The sequence below is a fragment of the Ixodes scapularis genome, unplaced genomic scaffold (assembly GCF_016920785.2).
Source record: "Ixodes scapularis isolate PalLabHiFi unplaced genomic scaffold, ASM1692078v2 PGA_scaffold4__175_contigs__length_147842914, whole genome shotgun sequence".
Classification (NCBI taxonomy): Eukaryota; Metazoa; Arthropoda; class Arachnida; order Ixodida; family Ixodidae; genus Ixodes; species Ixodes scapularis.
Genome location: NW_024609879.1, coordinates 147,123,530 through 147,142,277, shown reverse-complemented (window position 1 = coordinate 147,142,277; position 18,748 = coordinate 147,123,530). Strand labels below are relative to the sequence as shown.

Below are 18,748 nucleotides of genomic sequence, written 5' to 3'. Positions count from 1 at the left end.
TCCCTTTCATCAAAAATATAATAACGAAAAGATAGAGGCTGCGCCCAATGTATAAGTAACCCAACATGCGGTGCACTCTGCCTCGGCACGTAACGAAAGAGAAGGGTGTGGAAGTTTCCACCCGCGTTTTCGACATGAATAAAAAATTAACATCGTGGTTATTGTCCCGTTCCACGCCTGATGGATTAGCGGTATATCAGAAAGAACGAAGCCTCCTAGCAGTAGACATTGCGTGGCATTCGAGGTACGAAGAGAGATCTACGAAGATGTTCAAACTGAAGTTCTTTATTCTCTTCGTACTCGCTGGATTATGTTTCGGTAAGAATACGCCATTTCGTCTTTCTTGCTAGCAAATATTTCTAAATCGCGTATTTTCGTAAGGGCTCACTGGTGTAGTTCTCTTTGTATATTTTTATACATTTCCAGGTTTCTTAGATATACTTCTAATGGGATGTAGCATATAAATCGTGGAAACACAATATCCGCTTAGTAGCAACTAAACTGAAACGTAACCTCAGCTATCAGTCGAGCTTTGTAAATCACAATTGCATGCAGCTTTGGTTTTCTTTTTAACAGATAAGATGCTCCCAATTTATATGTACTACTCCACAGCATAGTTTTTTTTATAGAATAGTGACTTTCTACAATTTACAGTAATATTTTACTTCGAATGGACCTTAGAAAAACCCTACCAGGTATAGAAATAGATACTCCACCTCGATGGCTCCGAATCAAAGCAACGGCCCGTGGATCTTCATGGGGAGGGTTCGAATCCCGGTCGAGGTGCCCGCTATTCGATGGTGACTTATTGCGAAGAGTGAACCATATAACCGAGATTTCGGTTGCACGTGAAAGATCCCCCAGGGATCGAAGTTACCGTAATCATCAAGTCTTCGCTGGGCCGCTTTAGATGCGCTTTCTTCGGGTTGGCACGTAAGACCTCCAAAATGTAATTTCATGTAAGTACAGATACCTTTATATCACGAGAAACTACATCCAAGAAGTTGGGGCTTCAATCCACGCTGTGAAGGTGTTTGGCCAGCGAAGCTGTGATATCACCTGCAACGATTGTCCACTGCACTGTTTGCCCCTTTCGAAATACTGCCCTCTGTTGGTAGCTGCAGGATCCCTGCCCAATAGCGGACTAAAACCATAATGTCGCGGCACACTTTATCCGTTGGTTGGAGTAGAAGAAAAAAACACCTAAAGAAAAAGGTGCTGAGCGCAGTGACGTTGCACTTTTGACGCTGTTTGATTGGCTCGTCGGCTTCTAGCGTTAGCCGCACTCCGACGTTCGCTATCTTATGGAATGACTTGCACGTTCCACGATGTCCGTTGTTTTGTCATTCTGCTGGGGTTCCGACCTTCTAGTAATCAGTAGTGCTGACGATTGGGCTAGTTGTAATTCTAGTAATCGGCAAGCGAATTTTTAAAGGGATCTATACCAAATGATTGACGAAAGAAAAGTAAATTCACTGCACCAAAACTTTTATTTTAAAACGACATTGATAATTACTTTGTTATCAATGCGGAGAGCGCTACGTGCTTCGCATTGTTCGCGCGCGCGTCTTATCATCTATCATGTTTTGACGCTTGATTTGTGATTTTCTTATTGAAACGAATACTGAGATGGTGTGTTGCATGCACATACCCCAGTATTCGTTTGAATAAGAAAAGCACTAAACAAGTGTAAAAACTACATGGTACACAATAAAACCATTTAATGAATATTGAAAAAAAAGAAACTGCTTGATAACTGCTTTGTTATCGATGTGGGGAGCGCTACGTGCTTCACGTAGCGCTCCCCACATTGGTAACAAAGCAGTTATCAAGCAGTTTCTTTTTTTTTTCAGTATTTATTGAATGTTTTTTGTTGACAACTGTTCTGTCCACGGGGACGAAAATATCCGACTAACGAGTCAAATACAGCATCGCTGTAAAACTTCATTCCTTCCAACTTGGTCTGACTCTGAACCCGTATAATATTGTGTGTCATCTTACAATGACAAAAAAAGTTTCCCCAATGTGTGCAAATATTCCCTAGTCAGAATGGCATCACAGACAACTTGTGCCTTGCCGAGGAAGCATATACCCCTCCGTATCTCTAAATTCTGAACAAATACGAGCCCTTTCAATCTTAAATTTCCATGTTGGGACCTATGTCCTGAGGGATTAAAAACCAATACTCGAAATCCTTCCACTGCCAGCAAGAAGTGGACGGTTCAGTACAGCAAGAGTGTATCTCGCCTTAATTCTGTTTAACACTCCAACACCATCAAAAGAGGCGCGACTTGCTATTTTTTGAGTAACGACAAATGCAAACAAAGATACTTTTTTGTTTCTTTTATACACCCAAAATATATATATTTCAATAACAGCAATATATAAGCTTAAATAAAGATAACTAGCGAGCAAATCAGGAAAACTACAGCAGCTTCCTAAAGCCAGATATCGCTTAAGCATATCTGGAAGTGACAGAATACTGTATTTGCATCTGTACACATATTACCCTCACCTACGAAGGCAGAAAACCTTATCAAGAACAGCAGTTAAAGCGAATTAACATGGCACTGTGAGGCTATGGTAACATTATTATGGAACATACGCCAATAATTTCTGGCTCTGTAGCTTCAAAAAAAGCACTGCTATTCGGCGGATAGCTGTGGAAAGTTCTCGAAATCATTATAATTTTATAACTTATCACTGTTTCGTATTTATAAGAAAAAATGACAGACTATGCCCTATCTTGTAAACTGGTGTTTTCTGTTTTATCAGTGCCTGTAAGAGTCCCCTTGATAGTTGTGCCTTCGTGACATCAACAATACAAAGAAACACAAGTAAACTTTCCAGTAGCTTTCTTTATCATGCAGCAACATAAAGGGGGATCGGTGGCCGAGTGGTCCAGCGCACACCAGCTCGGAGTACGTGGAGCGAAAGCTCGCGCTGCGAGAACCCAGGGATCCTGGGTTCAATTTGGTTCAATCCCCGCCCTTGCGGTTTCGATCTGGATGAGCATTGGGTCGTGTATCACAACTGCGCAGTGCACGTTAAAGACCCCAGGCTAGCGGTTCTACTGCACTGGCTAAATTGCCCAGCTACACCTAAAGCAGACTAACTTCCGGCTGTATAAATTTTAAACATACACACAATTTGCTTGTTGCGGCAACATAAATAATAGATATCTTATTGTTTGTGTTAGTTTCTTTTGTTTTGTAGTCATAAATTTATCGCTGGGGAGCCCATTTTATATATCAATTTTGTGCATAATTACGCTTGACTGAAAACGTTTTTTTCTTATTTTTTCTCAATAGGCGATCCAAGTGCCAGTGAGACCGGTAAGCCTAGTTTACATATTTCTTTTAATATATAATATTATAATGTATAATAATATATAACATATGCTATATATCATGTATTATATATTATTATTATATAATGCAGATGCTGAAATTCGATATCCGCATATTTATACGCTTGATTACGCACTAAATCTCAGGCGTTTCAATCAAACATAAACACAAAGAAACTGCCTCCGACAATACACATCTGCGATTGACAGAGTACCGTTCAATATTAACCGATTGCAAACATAGTGTATTTGCCTAAATACTGAATGTAATAAGTTTTTAGCAGACGTGTTTATAAAATACCTGAATGTAAGAACATAGCATGACAGGTTATTATATTATTGTTTTATATAGTGTCTTAAATAAATATGTGTTGACACCGTTTCGACGTGGTTATTTTATACATTCAAACTTACTTCCAATGGGCTTCTCATCCTAAAATAAACCCTGTGACACGAATAAATCTAATGTATGGCGAATTGCTAGGCGTGTTGCAGGCGTGAATCTTTCTAGCATCACAAAAGTTTATCGATAGTCTGAGTTTCCAGACGCCAGACGCCTACGTTCACGGCGATCTTCATCAGATAGTTAACCACGTACCACGTGCACACTCGATAGTTGTTTCGAGAATGAAGCGATACTACCACTAATCGGGCTGATGACCTGGGGATCTTTCAGAGCCTTCCATGCTCTCGAGTTCCTCTCCCTCAATGCTCACAGGTGGTTGAGCCCCTCTTGGCGTACCTCGCTGGTCGCATGACCTCCCCTTTATTCAATCAACATCGATCACCTCACACCTCCTCTCCCACCCGTCAACCAATCAGTGTCGAGCCTTGCAGTCATGCTTTTATCCAGGCTTCATTTTCATCTGGGTCTCACGAGATTTCGAAGACCTAGCCGAAAAACATTTCACGTTAAAATAACGACACATAGACGTTGAGTAGTCACATTAAGACTATTCACGTTAAGACGATACATACACGCTGAGTAGTCGTTGGCGCTTACTGGCGCCCTAGTGGTACGCAACAGGGTCAGCCCAAATGACACACTTATAAGCATTACCTTTTTATAGACAAACCTTCAAACTCTACTGCATTTAGAATCGTAGTTTTATAGCCATCGTTGTCAGATGTAGGATTTGACAAAAACCCTCAGAAGCATGTTCTCAATAGTACCCCTGATTGGGGAACATCAAAAACAGAGTGTACGCGTTTGTGACGCTGTCAAACAAGCACCATTTTGGTTGGCATTGACATGAAACAAACGCACGGGATTGCGTTTAAAGGGATATCTCAATCATTTTTATTCTTCAGTTGACAGCCCGACTTTATTTTAGAGATGTTTCTACGTCGCTGCATCTGTGAAAAAGGCTCTCAAACTAGTTGTTTCAAAAATTACAATTACAGGTTAATTCACACAGAGATGCATCGAACACTAACGTTTTCTTTCCCTGCGAATTTAATTTCACATTAATACAGGATTCTTGTTTAACATGCATACTATGTGAACGGACAAGAGAGTTTTGAAGTTTTGTTTCACGTACGAAAATAGCTATAATACTTGGCGACGTTTCTATCGGGTCGAAACCATTGACACTGTATATACCAAGATCTAAGGGGCGCTTTGTCGCTGATCGTTACTCGCGCATTATTTGATCAAGGACGCACTGGTTCAGCTAGTTTTATCCTGTAACCGTTCTCATTAAATCAGCGATAAAAAACACACACAATAAAAACCTTTTCTGTAACGTGTTTTCATATCGCTACACGGCATGCTTACTCGTTCCTGCTTATTTCAGTCATTTTAGGTTCATACGATATTCATGTTTATAAAACTAATAAATATAGATGTTTTATTAAACTATATACCCGTATATTTAAATGTTTATATTTCTCTACTAGCTTCAGTACGTGACACTTCTAATGGGGAAAGTGAGCATATATCAAAATTTATTTTAAGTCTGCTTCTACTGAACTTATCTGTGTAAAATTTAGAAGTGACTTTGGAATCTGCAGTACTGGTCTGGTAAACTGCCCATCCATTGCTTTCAGATAAACTCAAAGAACACTACATTCACTGCGAAACGACATTAATTACTCTTGCCTTTTTGATTCACTCATCTCGTAGCAAGAGAATAGAGGAATACGTATAACAACCCCTTTCGGCCAAAGCTCATTTGTTTTAATATCTGAAGCTCTGACAGACAACGAACAGTTTGCCTTCTGCGTCACATATATATATATATATATATATATATATATATATATATATATATATATATATATATATATTTGTTTTGATTCGTGAGAAGAATAACAATTAATAGATGCCTGTCTGCACTTCATATGATGCGATTTTTGCGACAAGATAATAGTATTTATCATCATTATGCTACATAGGCCATAAAAAAGAAATCGTGATTTTCTTAATGTCTTTTAAATAGTGTAACACGTGAAATAATTCTGAATACCATTAAACTGGATTGTTAACAGTGAAGAGCTTTAAATCAATCAATTTTTTAAGGTCGCTTATACCAAGACGTCGCCCAAGTAGCTCAAGCTATACTACAGGGTCCGATCGAGAAAAGTAAACCCTACTTTTCGGCCCGCATAAAAAAACTACGCATCGCAGAACGCTCAAACTCCGCCAGAATGTAACCCTAGCGGTCCAAGCAAGATGCCAAAGTTTCAGAACATGAGCTTACCTGGATCGAAAGATAAAGAAAAAAACGAGAAATCTCTACGGGGAGGCTCCGACCACGGAGAGACGCAGAGGGAGGCCATCTGCTTTGCGTTGCATCGCATAGGTGGCGCCACCACCTATGCGGGTTGGTGGCGGCCTGGAACGGTGCACTCGACGGTATCGGCGGCGAGCATTCTTAAAGCTTCTGCGCTTTAAATTCCAAACCACGACGTTCGCGCGTTGCTTTTGGGTTAATTGCCTCATCAGGCAGGAAAGTGCAGCGAAACACGGTAGAGATTAAAAGTAATCAACGGGAGAACCGGTGCTCGGGTTTGCGAAGAACAAAGCAGACGAATTAGCATGAAGAAATGTTATGTCTGAGCAAATGCACCGAAGTATCACAAATTAGAGCGAGTAATCTTTATTTCCGTTGCAGTGCGTAAGTGAAACTTCAGAAATGATAGAAAACAATTCCGAATTTGCCGCCAAGTCCGGCAGATGCCCGTGATAACCCGCGAACCAGCATAGGTGGTGGCGCCACCTATGCAATGCAACTCAAAGCAGACGGCCTCCGTCTGTGTCTCTCCATGGTCCAAGCCTCCCCGTATAGATTTCTCGTTTCTTTCTTTTATCTCTTGATCCAGGTAAGCTCATGTTCTTAAACTTTAGCATCCTGCTTGGACCGCTAGGGTAACATTCTGGCGGAGTTTGAGCGTTCTGCGATGCGTAGTTTTTTTTACACGGGCTGAAAAGTAGGGTTTACTTTTCTCGATCGGACCCTGTAGTTGGGATTGTTTGGCACTACTCTTAATGCTTCTGCTTGAGCTTTTTAAAAAGTGCCAGAAAAACCTGCAGAAACTGCGCAAAGTAGTGCATCTATACTCTATATTCATAACCTACTGTATTTTGGTTCATACGCGATAGCGTTAGGGTGCTGGTGTCGCAGAAAATCGGCGGCGTGAAAGAAAAGACGGCGTCGGTGGCGTGGCGCGTAAATCCCGATTCATCGATGAACTCATGACGTCGCGCCACATGACCTCGCGCGGGGATTATAAACAGTCCACAACGTCACGTGAAACGTGACGTCACGCGTGGAATCAAAGTGAATAAAGAACATGACATGCAATGCAAAATATAAGTGCCCACATGTCTTCGATGATTTCACTTTTTAAAGTAGTTAATTTGCCTTAAAGAAAATTTTGAAGAATTTTAGGCAGTATTCGATTCCAATAACCTTCAGTTTCGAGCCAGAGACGCTACTTACTAAGCCACGTCCGCCGTGTGTCCCGCTCACTGGCTCCCAAGCATGAGAAGCGAAGGAGAAGGCGATGCAAACGGGGCCGGATAACGAGTATCGCGTTCCACTCTGTTTTCTAAAATTGGTTGAAAATCGTAAGTGGTCTAAATGGTGTTTTTATATTCAAAGTTTTGAGATGATACACTAGCGATTATATATCTTACAATATATGTCAGGATTGGGGTGTTAGTTGGCTAATATACGATAACGCTATTTTTAATGTATTTCTAAAATACTATTTAAGAGCATCAGCGAAATAAGCACCACTCTCACGTCAGACCGGTATGACATTTATTAAGTAAAGGTATACCTGTTTTAACTTGAGGTTCATAAAGATTACATCGTCCAGGTTACGTCGTGTTTCATCCAAGTTACATAAATGCTACATCGTGTTTATCCAGGAGATCTAAAGATAAAAATTACGAACGACGGAGCTTTCGTCGAACGATACTTTTCTGTTTCTTATACAGTTTCTTAAAGTTTCTGATACAGTTTCTGATAGTTGAAGGTTCCCCATAGCAAAACGTGTCATTCTTTGCCCGTTTTGTACCACATACCTTTGGTTATTGCGTCGCTCTAGCGATGGTACGGTCAGGAGCAACTGAACAGAGAAGGTGTGCTTCACTTAACGCCATAGACATTATCTCTTTCTCGCGTTTTAGTTTGCGTCCTATCTGTCTAAAAAGCAAAACTACCAGTTTTGCAGTCGGAAACAGTAATTAGTTGGCTGAATTGTTTTGTGTATTTTTATAAAACATCAAAGATACGAGCGTTATTGCGTATTACGTGTTATTCAATTGGTTTTGACCAATATGGAAAGATATGTAATACCGTGTGTTTATTTTGCAGACTTTTTTCATCTTGAATTCGCGCGATAAAGTCGAGTTTAATTTGGGAAACCTCAATAGTGAAAGGAAAACAGAAGAGAATATTCTTCATTTCCGTGCCCCGTCAAACCTAACCATACCACAGAATTGTCTTAATTCTATAGACGATTTCAAGCAAGGCCACGGCCGCCGCCATGTCTTTTCTGCTGGTGCAGCGAAGTCCGTGCAATTTTAAGCTTGCGAAAGCTATGATCACGCGAACGATACTCGTGCTAGCACGCATGTGGCACCAGTTACGGCACCATGCTTCCATTGAGTCAGACGGCATCTGATTCTACAAAACCGAGCTTAAAAATACGGCAAGTGTGCCAAAACGCGCCCTTGGCACGTAAGAACGCAAGGAGGGGGGGGGGGGGGGGGGGGGTACGCCAATCAGAGGGCAACACAGCGAACACGCAGGGAATGCGCGATGACGAGGCAGCCATATTTGTGTCGACATCGGTTGAGGTCAGGAATAAACATACGCACGCTGGCACATTTGGCGGGTAAACAAACGCACGATGTGAGCAAGGAACAGACGAACTTACACGCCGTATAAAGCAAGGAACAGACGAACTTACACGCCGTATAGCGTACGGAGTAAAATAGCTTTGTCGGCACTGCTCAAGCGCCGAGCCCGAACCGCTTTTTTTTTTTTTTTTACTGGCGTAAGGCGACGACGCTATTTCTTTGCGTACGCAAAGGGTTTTGGGTGCGTTTCTCTAAAGCTTGTTAATGGAGCCAATCAGATAACGCAAAAAATGTAATGTCACCGACTGAACCAATCGACCGCAGGGATTGGGACGCGATCTTGCACGTTTAGCCTTTGTGTTATTTATTCATTTATTCAGTTACTTACGCCACCCTTACCAGGGCATTTGGGGGGGGGGGGGGGACAATAAAATACATATAAAATATAAAGCATATATCGAAAGTATGCGTGTGATTCGGAAAAACTTTCAAAGACAACAGGTTTGAAAGTGACATAGCATTAAAAGAATTACATAACAGGAAAAAAATTGGAAAGCATACCAACAATTAAATTCACAAATCGACACTTAGCCAAACACGAAGCTTTGCAGAACCAAGAAAAAAGACGGAGCTGGCGATGAGACAATTTCGTCTGGTAGGCTATTCCATTCGTTTACAGTTATCGGAAAAAATGTGAATTTAAATATATTTATTCTGCTTCTGTACTCGCGAACTTTGAGATGGTCGTCGGTACGGGGCGACACATGAGTTAGATCTGTTATGCACTGCTCTTCATGAATGTCATGTCGGCCATTAAATATATTTTAAAACAAGGTTAATCTCAGATACTTGTTATAGCTTGTTTATCTTTTAGCCTGAGTTCGCTCTTTCTTACGCAGAAACGCAGAAACATCTGCATCGGTGCTTTTATGTTCCCCACTGATGAACAAAACTACAGATTCGAACGCGAGTCACAACGAGATCCGGGCTTCGAATGCCGCATGGCAGTGAGTTCGAGGAAGAAACTTGGCGCGCGGCATTCGAACCATGGATATTGCGGTGGCTCGTGTCTGCAGACTGCTTTTTGTATGATGACTGAGCAGTGTGACTCCGGTTTTACGAGCCTCAAAGTGAACGTCACGTCACTGCAGCTTTCGTGTTCCGTCATTTTAAAACAGAATGTTTAGAATCTGGCAACACCTCTCTACTGTCATAGCCAAAAAATGTTTTGTCATTCCTAAACGTCGACGACAGTTGGGTACTATTAAAATCAAACAAAGGTAAATTGTGGATCAATCTTAACCTTTCAACTGGTTATTTGTGTTCTACTAGTGCGCGATAAGGGCATCGTTACTTTTCCTATTTAGACGCATTTATGACATCAATAAAAAATTTGGTCAAGAAAATATTTTCGTAGCCAAATTTGTTTATTACGATGGTACAGACATACTTTGCCTTTTGCGTTTTATGCTCGTTACATCCGACTTGTATGCGTATGAAACAGTGTTTGGATATTGCATTGTGTCATACTGAATAATACTTTGTTTCGATTTTTCTCAGTAGGAGATTCTTCTGGGAAAAGAGATTCTTCCGGTGAGCATATCTGAATAAATATTTGCATTTAAACTGAAGTGTTAAAACTACCTCGACTTTCCTTCTTACACGTTATAGGCATCTAGCTGCCAGGAATGTAGTACGCATGCATGTTAAACAGAGCACTGAATGTTTCGAGGAAACCTAAATCAGACGTTTCTGTATACATACCACGACAGAAAGAACACTCTAAGAAAGCTGGTGCGTCTGCTCTGGCGCAAACCACTTGGGAGAGCCAATCGCGGCAGTCTACAAAGAGCAGTTTGCGAAGGACGGGGCTGGTAAATATGTTTAAACCTAAAAAAATGGTCTGCTTCGTGTCACTGCGTATACGACGTTTGTAGGGACAAGGATCCACCACCATGCCCAGGGGCCGCTACTGCCCGCCCAAAGTCGACACGAAGTACGAAGCGCGCAGCAGCCAACCAGGTAGAGGGACGATAATAATTCCTGGAGAATGGGAACAAGGGGGACAAAGGACAAACACAAATCTCCAAACATAGCTAGGTGATTGGTACGCGACTGAAAAAATCCGCGTGGTCCGGGTGTCGAACCAGGGATTTCTCCATTTTCAGTGGAGCGCTTTACCAACTCAGTAAACCAGGGGTTAGACGTCAGTAAAGAAAGCGGGTTTTATCAGCTGCCACCAGTTTAACACCAACAAGGGTGAACGGCCTGCATGTTAAGGTTACAATGATAATGCAATTAATGCAAAAATGCAAGTGAGGGAGTTAGAGCGATATACTGGTATCCCGTCCACCAGGCAGAAGTGACCCCCCCTTGGCTGCCGCTGTGTTGTACAATTTTGACCACTAGACACATGACCCTGCCAAATCTTGACGCTTCTATGCAAAACTGAGCCGAGATTTGTATTGCGATCCCTGTAAAAAAAAACATTATAAACTATTTTTTCTATACCGTTAGCCCCAGAGATCAGTGTCCAGCTCCAATAAAAACCCAAAATACAGCACCGCGGCTGACGGCATCTAGCGAGGGCATTGCGAAGCTGACCGAGTTTTTGACGTAAAGCACATTTTGGACTTAAAACGAACGAAACATTACTTATCTCGTCGGTACAGTTATGAAAGATCATTAGGCAATTATTTGTGCATGGTACTTCACTAAAATCTTGACGTAAAACTATTAAGGTCACGTGTGAAGTGGTCAAAAGTCTGCAACATGGCGGCGGCCAATGGACTTTTTCCGAGAAGCGTTCTGCGCACGCGCGAGCACCCAATGCCAAGCGGTGGAAGTCTGAACGAAAAATCGAGGAAATTCGGAAGGAGGTTGTATATCAGCGAGTAGAACACGTAATTGCAGCATATATATATATTTGTGTTACACAAAAAAAGAACGTCGACGGAAAGGAAAACACGACGTTTGGGTGGACGCCACGGATGCTCCTCTTTAAAGTCGCGTTGGGCAGCCGCCGCTGCTCAGAGAGCGAAGAAACTGGTAGCGTAGCTCTCATTATCGATTGGTAGCGCAGGTAGGTCACTTCCTCGATATTAGTTCGTGCAGCCACCGCCTGGTGCCGTCGGTATGTGGAAAAGGTCCATTAGGGGTCGCTTTCAGCTGCCAGTTTATCGCTCTAAGGCGCTCTACTTCGTTGGCAACAGCGCATGAGGAATGGGCGCCAGACGGGATATAAAAAGGGGAGAAGCCCACGTAACGGGGAGGACGGACCAAGAGCAGAGATACGTGAAGGTGCACGCCGTGGCTGCGTTATATCTTGGTATTAACAAACCATTTCTATTCGACTAATAACTGTAGTTTCTTGTTCACGAAACCCCCTGCTTCGTGTTGCTCCTCCGGGATGGGCATGGAGCAAGGCTACCCTTGCACACGTTTCACCGTGCTCAGTGATACAGAGCAGGTTGGTTTTTGGTGTACAAACATATGAGCCCCATTATTCGCAGAGCACCGTTGTAGATTGCAGCGATTGGCTTTCCCAAATGCCTTGCGGGAGAGCAGACGCCCAGGATTCCTTAGAGTGTACGTATTATCGCTTCTTTGGCGAAATCTATTTTATTTCGTGCTGTTAACCTCCGACTGGGCAAAACTGAGTACAAATTGCAAACAACACATGATCATAATACACAGTAAGTTATCAAAACAAGAAATTAGAGGAAAGTTTGATTTCTTTTCAAATAAAAGGTGCTTAGACTATTAACAGCACTATCGAACAAGCTATTTCAATCGTCTGCAGATCTTACAATACAAAAACTAAAATATAAAAAAAGCTGTAAGAGTTACACATCATTCTAGTCGGCTCACCAGTTAGCCAGCTCGCCTCTTTTTTAACTTTTTCTTCTACCCGCAGAACCTGTTATAATCAATATGTCGCCAGCTTTTTTTTTTTATATAGTACGGAGGATCGAGAATGATATATATCTTTCTATCTTCCACATTTGGGTATCATTTATAAATAAAACTAACATCTTAAGGCAATTTATTTCAATGTTCCATTCCATTGTATTAAAACCGACTAGATTGATGCATTGAAGCAATTGATGTAATGTATACTTGCAGATGAAACAAAGTACCTTGTAATTTGTACTCCTAATAGTTTTTTTTTTTTTTTTTAAAGCGAGAGCGTTAAGGAGCTCATGTTGCAGAAAAGCCGGCCTCGGTCGCGTGACGCGAAAATCCTCATTGGACAATAGGGCCATGACGCCACAGCCACATGACCTCGCGCGAGACAACAAGAACAAACCAACGAGTAATTCATTTGCCTTAAAGAGCCCCTAAAAATAAAAATAAAAAATTTCTTTAACAATGTCGTTGGGACACGCGCAACAACAAATCAATTTAACGCGAAAGCATCGTTTTATAGAAATATTAACGGCGCGAGACACCATTTAGTCGCTAGTCACTTCCTTTCCACTTGTTTTCTCTCGGCATTTCGGGCGCGTGGAGAAGTGGATCGGCTTCACCTTCACGTTGAGGTGGAAAGGGCGAATGACCCTCTCGTTGAGCGAATGACCATTCCACGACATCATGGACTTTGAGCGCAGAATTTGAAATAAATCTCCCGCCGTCTTAAAAGCTTTAAAAAAATTCCGCTTTAAATTGATTTTTGACAGACGCGTCCCAACCAAACTGTTTAAAAAAAGCTTTTTTTCTTTTTAGGGGTCTTTAAAAAAAACGTTTGAGGAATATTAGGCTGGATTGGAACCTACGACTCTACAGTTGCGAGCCAGACACGCTATTGACTAGGCCTGCTGCTGGCAGGAAGAGCATGAGAAGCGAATGAGAAGGCGATGCGAACGGGGCCCGATGACGCTATCGCGTTTTTGGATATTTTGTTGCGTGTAAGGTTCTCAGGCAGCATTGGCGTACTCCACAACTGGTTGAATAAAACTTTCAAACGCGAGTATTTTAAGTTAATTTGATCCGTCTCGGAGAATCGAGAGGCGTTGCATGGCGTACATAAAATGGTACTTATAAAAACTAATTGAACAGCAATATTTTTAATATCCTAACCTTGCCCCCAAAACAGACAGAGCTTAACCGTTATCTGATTCTTTCTATGTGTTATGAATAAGTAGATTAAACTGTTTACAATAGGCGAAGTACTCTTCTTGTGAACAAGAAATGGAATTTATCTTTCTTACTGTGTATATGCCAATGCAAATAAAACATCCCATATTATAGGAATGAAAAACCACGGGAAATATAGTAAATTTTTCTGTGTGCTACACTTTTAAAAAAAGTGTAATCTTACACTTTTTGTCTCATTTAATGAAACCCAAAACTTCAGTTCGACGTAAAGAGCACTGACTTCGTCAGTGATAAACAAAACAAATCTTTTTAGTATTGTAAGCAGTGAAAGAGTGCAGGCGAGCTGGTAAACAATCGACATCTTGTAAACACTGAGATGTTGTGTTCGTCCGTTTTTTTGTTTTTTTTTTATCGTTCCCCATCTCAGGGTTTACAAGATGTCCTTTTAGTGCTCGATTGTCACAATTGATTTTTCGACAAATGATGTAGGTGAACGTTGCAATCATAGTTTCGTTTTTACAAGCTTCACAATCACTCATTTTATAGATACTGAAAAGGAGGAAAAAGACACTGAAACGACTAATGGTACGTACCATTTGATTTGATTTTATCATTTGTCTTGTGCCATCTGATTTTTTTATACCGTCGAAATTATTGAAGACCGCAATACGGGGACCTCTAAAACTATTATTGCATGTCATTAAGCTTTCGAATTATATACTTGTCAAACTTAATCATTCTAAAAGGTGTCTAAAGTGCTTTAAATTAAAATAGTGTCTGTTATATCTATTAGGACATTTATTATTTGCAACTCATAAACCTTTCTTGCCAAAACAGTACAAAATGCACATCGTAAGTAAGAGCAGCGCAACAGCTCGCATAGAAGCCTATGCAGTTTTATATTCGACAGTGAACATTTGACAGACATTTGTCTGGTTAGGCGGACTATAATTGAAGGCGTCAAACTAATCCCTAATTCTTCAAGCTAATTCTTCAAGAACTAATATTTTGAGGCCTACTCGCCATCTGCTTGAAGGTTGATTACGGCCACGGCCGTTGAGGGCCCTCTGCTCTTTTGTACTGTTGAGCTGGTGTTCCTTCTGTAATCAATATTTTACAGGCGCTATTTCAACATAAATCTTTGCCATATCTGTTCAAACTTTAGCATACAAACAATTTTATGAAGCTCCTTAAGGTTTACGGAAACCGATTGTTGAAGCTCATCTCGCTGCTTCAACGTAAATCGGGTTGAAGTAGCCCTTCACCAATACAATATTTCTTATGAAGACGCAAGAAAACATGTTTTAAACTGAATTAAACGGGAACCAAAATCCACTTTGTGGAGGTCTGTGAAGCTTCGAAGGATTGTCGTGACTACATCAGGTCAGCAAGAGCAGCACCACAACGGGAAGTACGGTCACTCATATATATCATTTAGGCCTGAACGTAGTAGCGAGGCGCTTTGGTGAAGAAAATAACAGCAAAGTTGGCCACCGTTCGTCTCAGTATCGGGTCTTCTTTCCGGCAACGCATGTTTGGGGTGGTTTGGGGTTGTGTCCGTGCGATGTAATGCATATTTAAACGGGCCGGATGCCGACCTCTTCCAATTACGGTAAAGCCGCTTTGGTCGACTGCTACGAACTTGACAGCTACGAAGTTAACACAACTACGATTGTTGCTAAAAGGAGACGGCCCGCACGGCTCTCAAGGCGGCGCACGTGTAAACAAATCGCCGCGGCGTTTTTCGTGGCTTCGGGGATGCTGGAGGGAGTCTTTGTCCAGGAAGATACACTTGAACTACAAGAGTGTCAACGAGAGTTACGTAAATACCTGTTCACACTGGGAGCGGAACCGCACTGGCACAACGCTCTTGGTAACCGCTTCGGGAACAATCTTTTACAACCAAGATTATGAACCGCTGGGCTTCTAGACAATCGTAACTTGATGCTGACGTGGCTCTTGGTAGAGGAAGGTTGGACCGGCGTTGCCCCTAAAAACTGTTTTAACATATGTTGGCGTACCGTCATGTCGTAATAAAAGGGTTGCTGCTTTCCGTGCCAGGAGTCACGAAACGCGCCAGCCCGCGCACCCATCCACCCATGGGAATTCACAACAAGACCATGATCGAGGCTACACGTTGATTTCGCGGGCCCCTTCCAGGGGGAGTTTTTCTTCATCGTAGTAGATTCGCACTCTAAGTGGTTGGAAGTTCAACGAGTCAAGTCCATGTCAGCTTCGACAGTGATCGCAGCTCTACGTTCGCTGTTTGCTACGCATGGCTTGCCTTATGTTTTGGTGTCGGACAACGGTACTGCTTTCACTTCAGGGGATTTTAAAGAGTTTCTTCGTAGAAATGGCATCCGCCAAGTCCTTGCGGCACCCTACCATCCCTCCTCGAACGGGCAGGCCGAAAGGATGGTTCAAGAGACCAAGAAATCACTGAAGAAAATCAATCGCGGCGACTGGTCAACCCGTCTTGCCAGGTTTCTTTTCGACCAACATATTCTTCCCAGTACTTCCATTGGAAGGAGCCCCGCAGAGCTTCTTTTTGGACGGCAGATTCGGTCGGCCCTAGATCACCTACATCCAGATCAGCAGGCGGCAGTAACCCGGCGCCAGGAAGAAGCCTTTGAGGCCAGCAATCGGCAAGCCGCTCGCCAATTGGAACCCGGAAGTCCAGTTTTTGCAATTAATTTTGGCACGAGCGGGAACCGCTGGTTGCCAGGTGTGATCACTTGCCGTTTGGGCCCACCTTCGTATCAAGTGCAACTTGAAGACGGTCGTGTGTGGCGGCGACACATAGATCATATCCGTACGCGGCATTGCAGCATGCCAAGTGACAGTCCAAGCCAGAGTTGCGAAGTCCAGATTCCTGATACAAGCTCCGCAACGTCAAGCCCGAATGTAGACCCGGACGTCCGTCTAGCAGCTGCGCCGACCGCTGACCAAGGAACCGAGCAACACCAGGCAGGTCAATCCACATCGACCTCCTATCTTCCTAATCCTGGCGCTGCTCCATCAGGACGTCCTTAACGCGAACATCGTCGTCCGGGGTATCTTCGAGACTACATTTAGGGGGGAGGTGTGTCGTGTACTGTTCTGTGGTGGCATGCCGGCCGCGAGACAGTGCAACAGTGCATGCGAGCGCCGGCTGCTGCGCGAGCCAGGCCTCCTTCCGCGTGCCCGCATTCGGTTATGACTGCTCTACCTAGAGCACGTACACAACGTACACGTACCAAGAAACCCTTGGTCCTCCGTGCCTGACAAACCGGACGACTCGAGTGGACTACATCTTTGGGAACAGCCGCAATGGTCTCATTCACAACTGCTTCAAGAAGTTGGAGAACTTTCACTCTAACTGCACTATTGTCTACAGGCAGAAGCTTCACTTCGGCCGTTAAAAAATAAAATCGTGACGAGAGCCCCCTGACCAGGAGAAGACTTTTCGAAGAAACCGCCAGGCGTGCCGATTCCCCGTTATCCCCTCCGACGATGTTGGATGCCGTGTTCGAAGTTGTGGGTGCAGCCTCGCCACCAGATTCAACGCCAATGAGCCTCGCCACAGAAGGATTAGATGCCTTGAAAAATCCTTGCCTTTGTAGCTCTTTCTTTCCAGACTACATAAAGATGTATTCATCTGCCTGAATATCTAGGCACTTGCAGTGGAATGTGTGAAAATGCAAAAAGGAGCCCGTGCTTCCGTGATTCCGCTAACAGCTTTCTGCTTTCTAAACCACCGACGAACAAAACATTTTGTCAAAAAACTATGTCGAATGAAACTGACACATCAGAATAAGTCTATTAGTATGCAAATAAAAACTAAAATTCCAGGGACACCTAAGGAACTTCTTATGAGTTCTGAATCCGAAAGCGTGAATGTCGTTCTTCCGCTCCCTTATTTCGTCTGCTGTGTAATGGCGTGGACGGCCACGTTTCGTTACTGCCGAGGTTGCCGAGCGTGCGCTCTCGTAAAGCGGCCGCCTCCTCCTCCCCCCCCCCCCACCTCGGGCAACGCCTGACACAATAGCGGCGGCCGAGCGCGCTCTCGTGAAGCAGCCGCACCCCCCCCCCCCCCCCCCCCCCCCCCCCCTCGGGCAACGCCTGACAGAATATTTAGCGCTGTCTGGGCGGCACCATTTTGTTCGACAGCAGCACCCTCTCCATACATCCGGGAACTTCCGCAGGTTCGGCGAGGTAAAACGAGAGAGAGGGCAGGCGCCCGACTCCGCTAGCAGACGACAAAACGGGAGGTTGCCATTCTCCATCTTTGGGCTGTATCGGCGGGCTGTGCGGAACATCGAACTCTCGCTCGTGGCTGCCGTTGTGAAGTGGTTCGCTTTCTTAGAATAGTTATGGCTACTCCAAAATCAGCCTAGAGCTCTCTGTTGTTCTACTTCGGTGAATGATCAACTGATATATCTTTTTTTTCCGTTACTTAAAAAGCAGTTGAGTCAGCCGGCAGTACTACCTCAACTACTGCGTGCATTACGGCAGGAGAGCACGTTTTTTTATTTATTATTTCAGACATCCACTCATGGTCCCTGAAGGCCTACACCAGTACAAACTCTGTATAGTAAAAAAGGTACAGCCACCGGATTCACTTTTCGCCGGAGAGACCGGCCAGTCTGACACAGTTTTCCCTATTTTCTTTTATTTGCACGCAGATAACAGCTCAATTGGACTCAGTCTTTTTATCTAGCATAGTAATACACGATAACTGGCATACCAAAATCTGCGCATCTGCGCTTGAAATTTTCAAAATGACGCGATTTTAAACAGAGTTTGTACGCCAGCCGGATGCTAGGTACTGGCCACTCGGCGGAGCAGACGACATAGGGTGAGACGGGGAGGGCATTTTTTTCTCTTTTTACCCTCTCTGCTATGACCATATTGGAACGGTCTACAGTGGCGGCCGAGTGCGGAAAATAAGTATTTCTCTCCCGTTCTATTTCTTTCTTCTTTTCTTTTTTTCAGGTTATAGCCGTCGC

General features: G+C 43.2%; 1 protein-coding gene across 4 annotated transcripts in view; it reads left to right on the top strand.

Annotated features, from left to right (window-relative positions):
- The first annotated feature begins 210 nt into the window (after positions 1-210).
- The window catches only part of LOC8042074, a 53,496-nt gene continuing 34,958 nt past the window's right edge, over positions 211-18,748 (top strand). The window contains exons 1-4 of one of the 4 annotated variants that reach the window (XM_040219393.3): positions 211-318; positions 3,312-3,335; positions 10,224-10,256; positions 14,307-14,345. In XM_040219393.3, coding sequence (XP_040075327.1) covers positions 267-318; positions 3,312-3,335; positions 10,224-10,256; positions 14,307-14,345 — 148 coding nt within the window. In that variant the 5' untranslated portion in view covers positions 211-266. The remainder of the gene's footprint in view (positions 319-3,311; positions 3,336-10,223; positions 10,257-14,306; positions 14,346-18,748) is intronic. The other 3 variants (XM_040219394.3, XM_040219396.3, XM_040219397.3) reach the window with 3 other exon arrangements.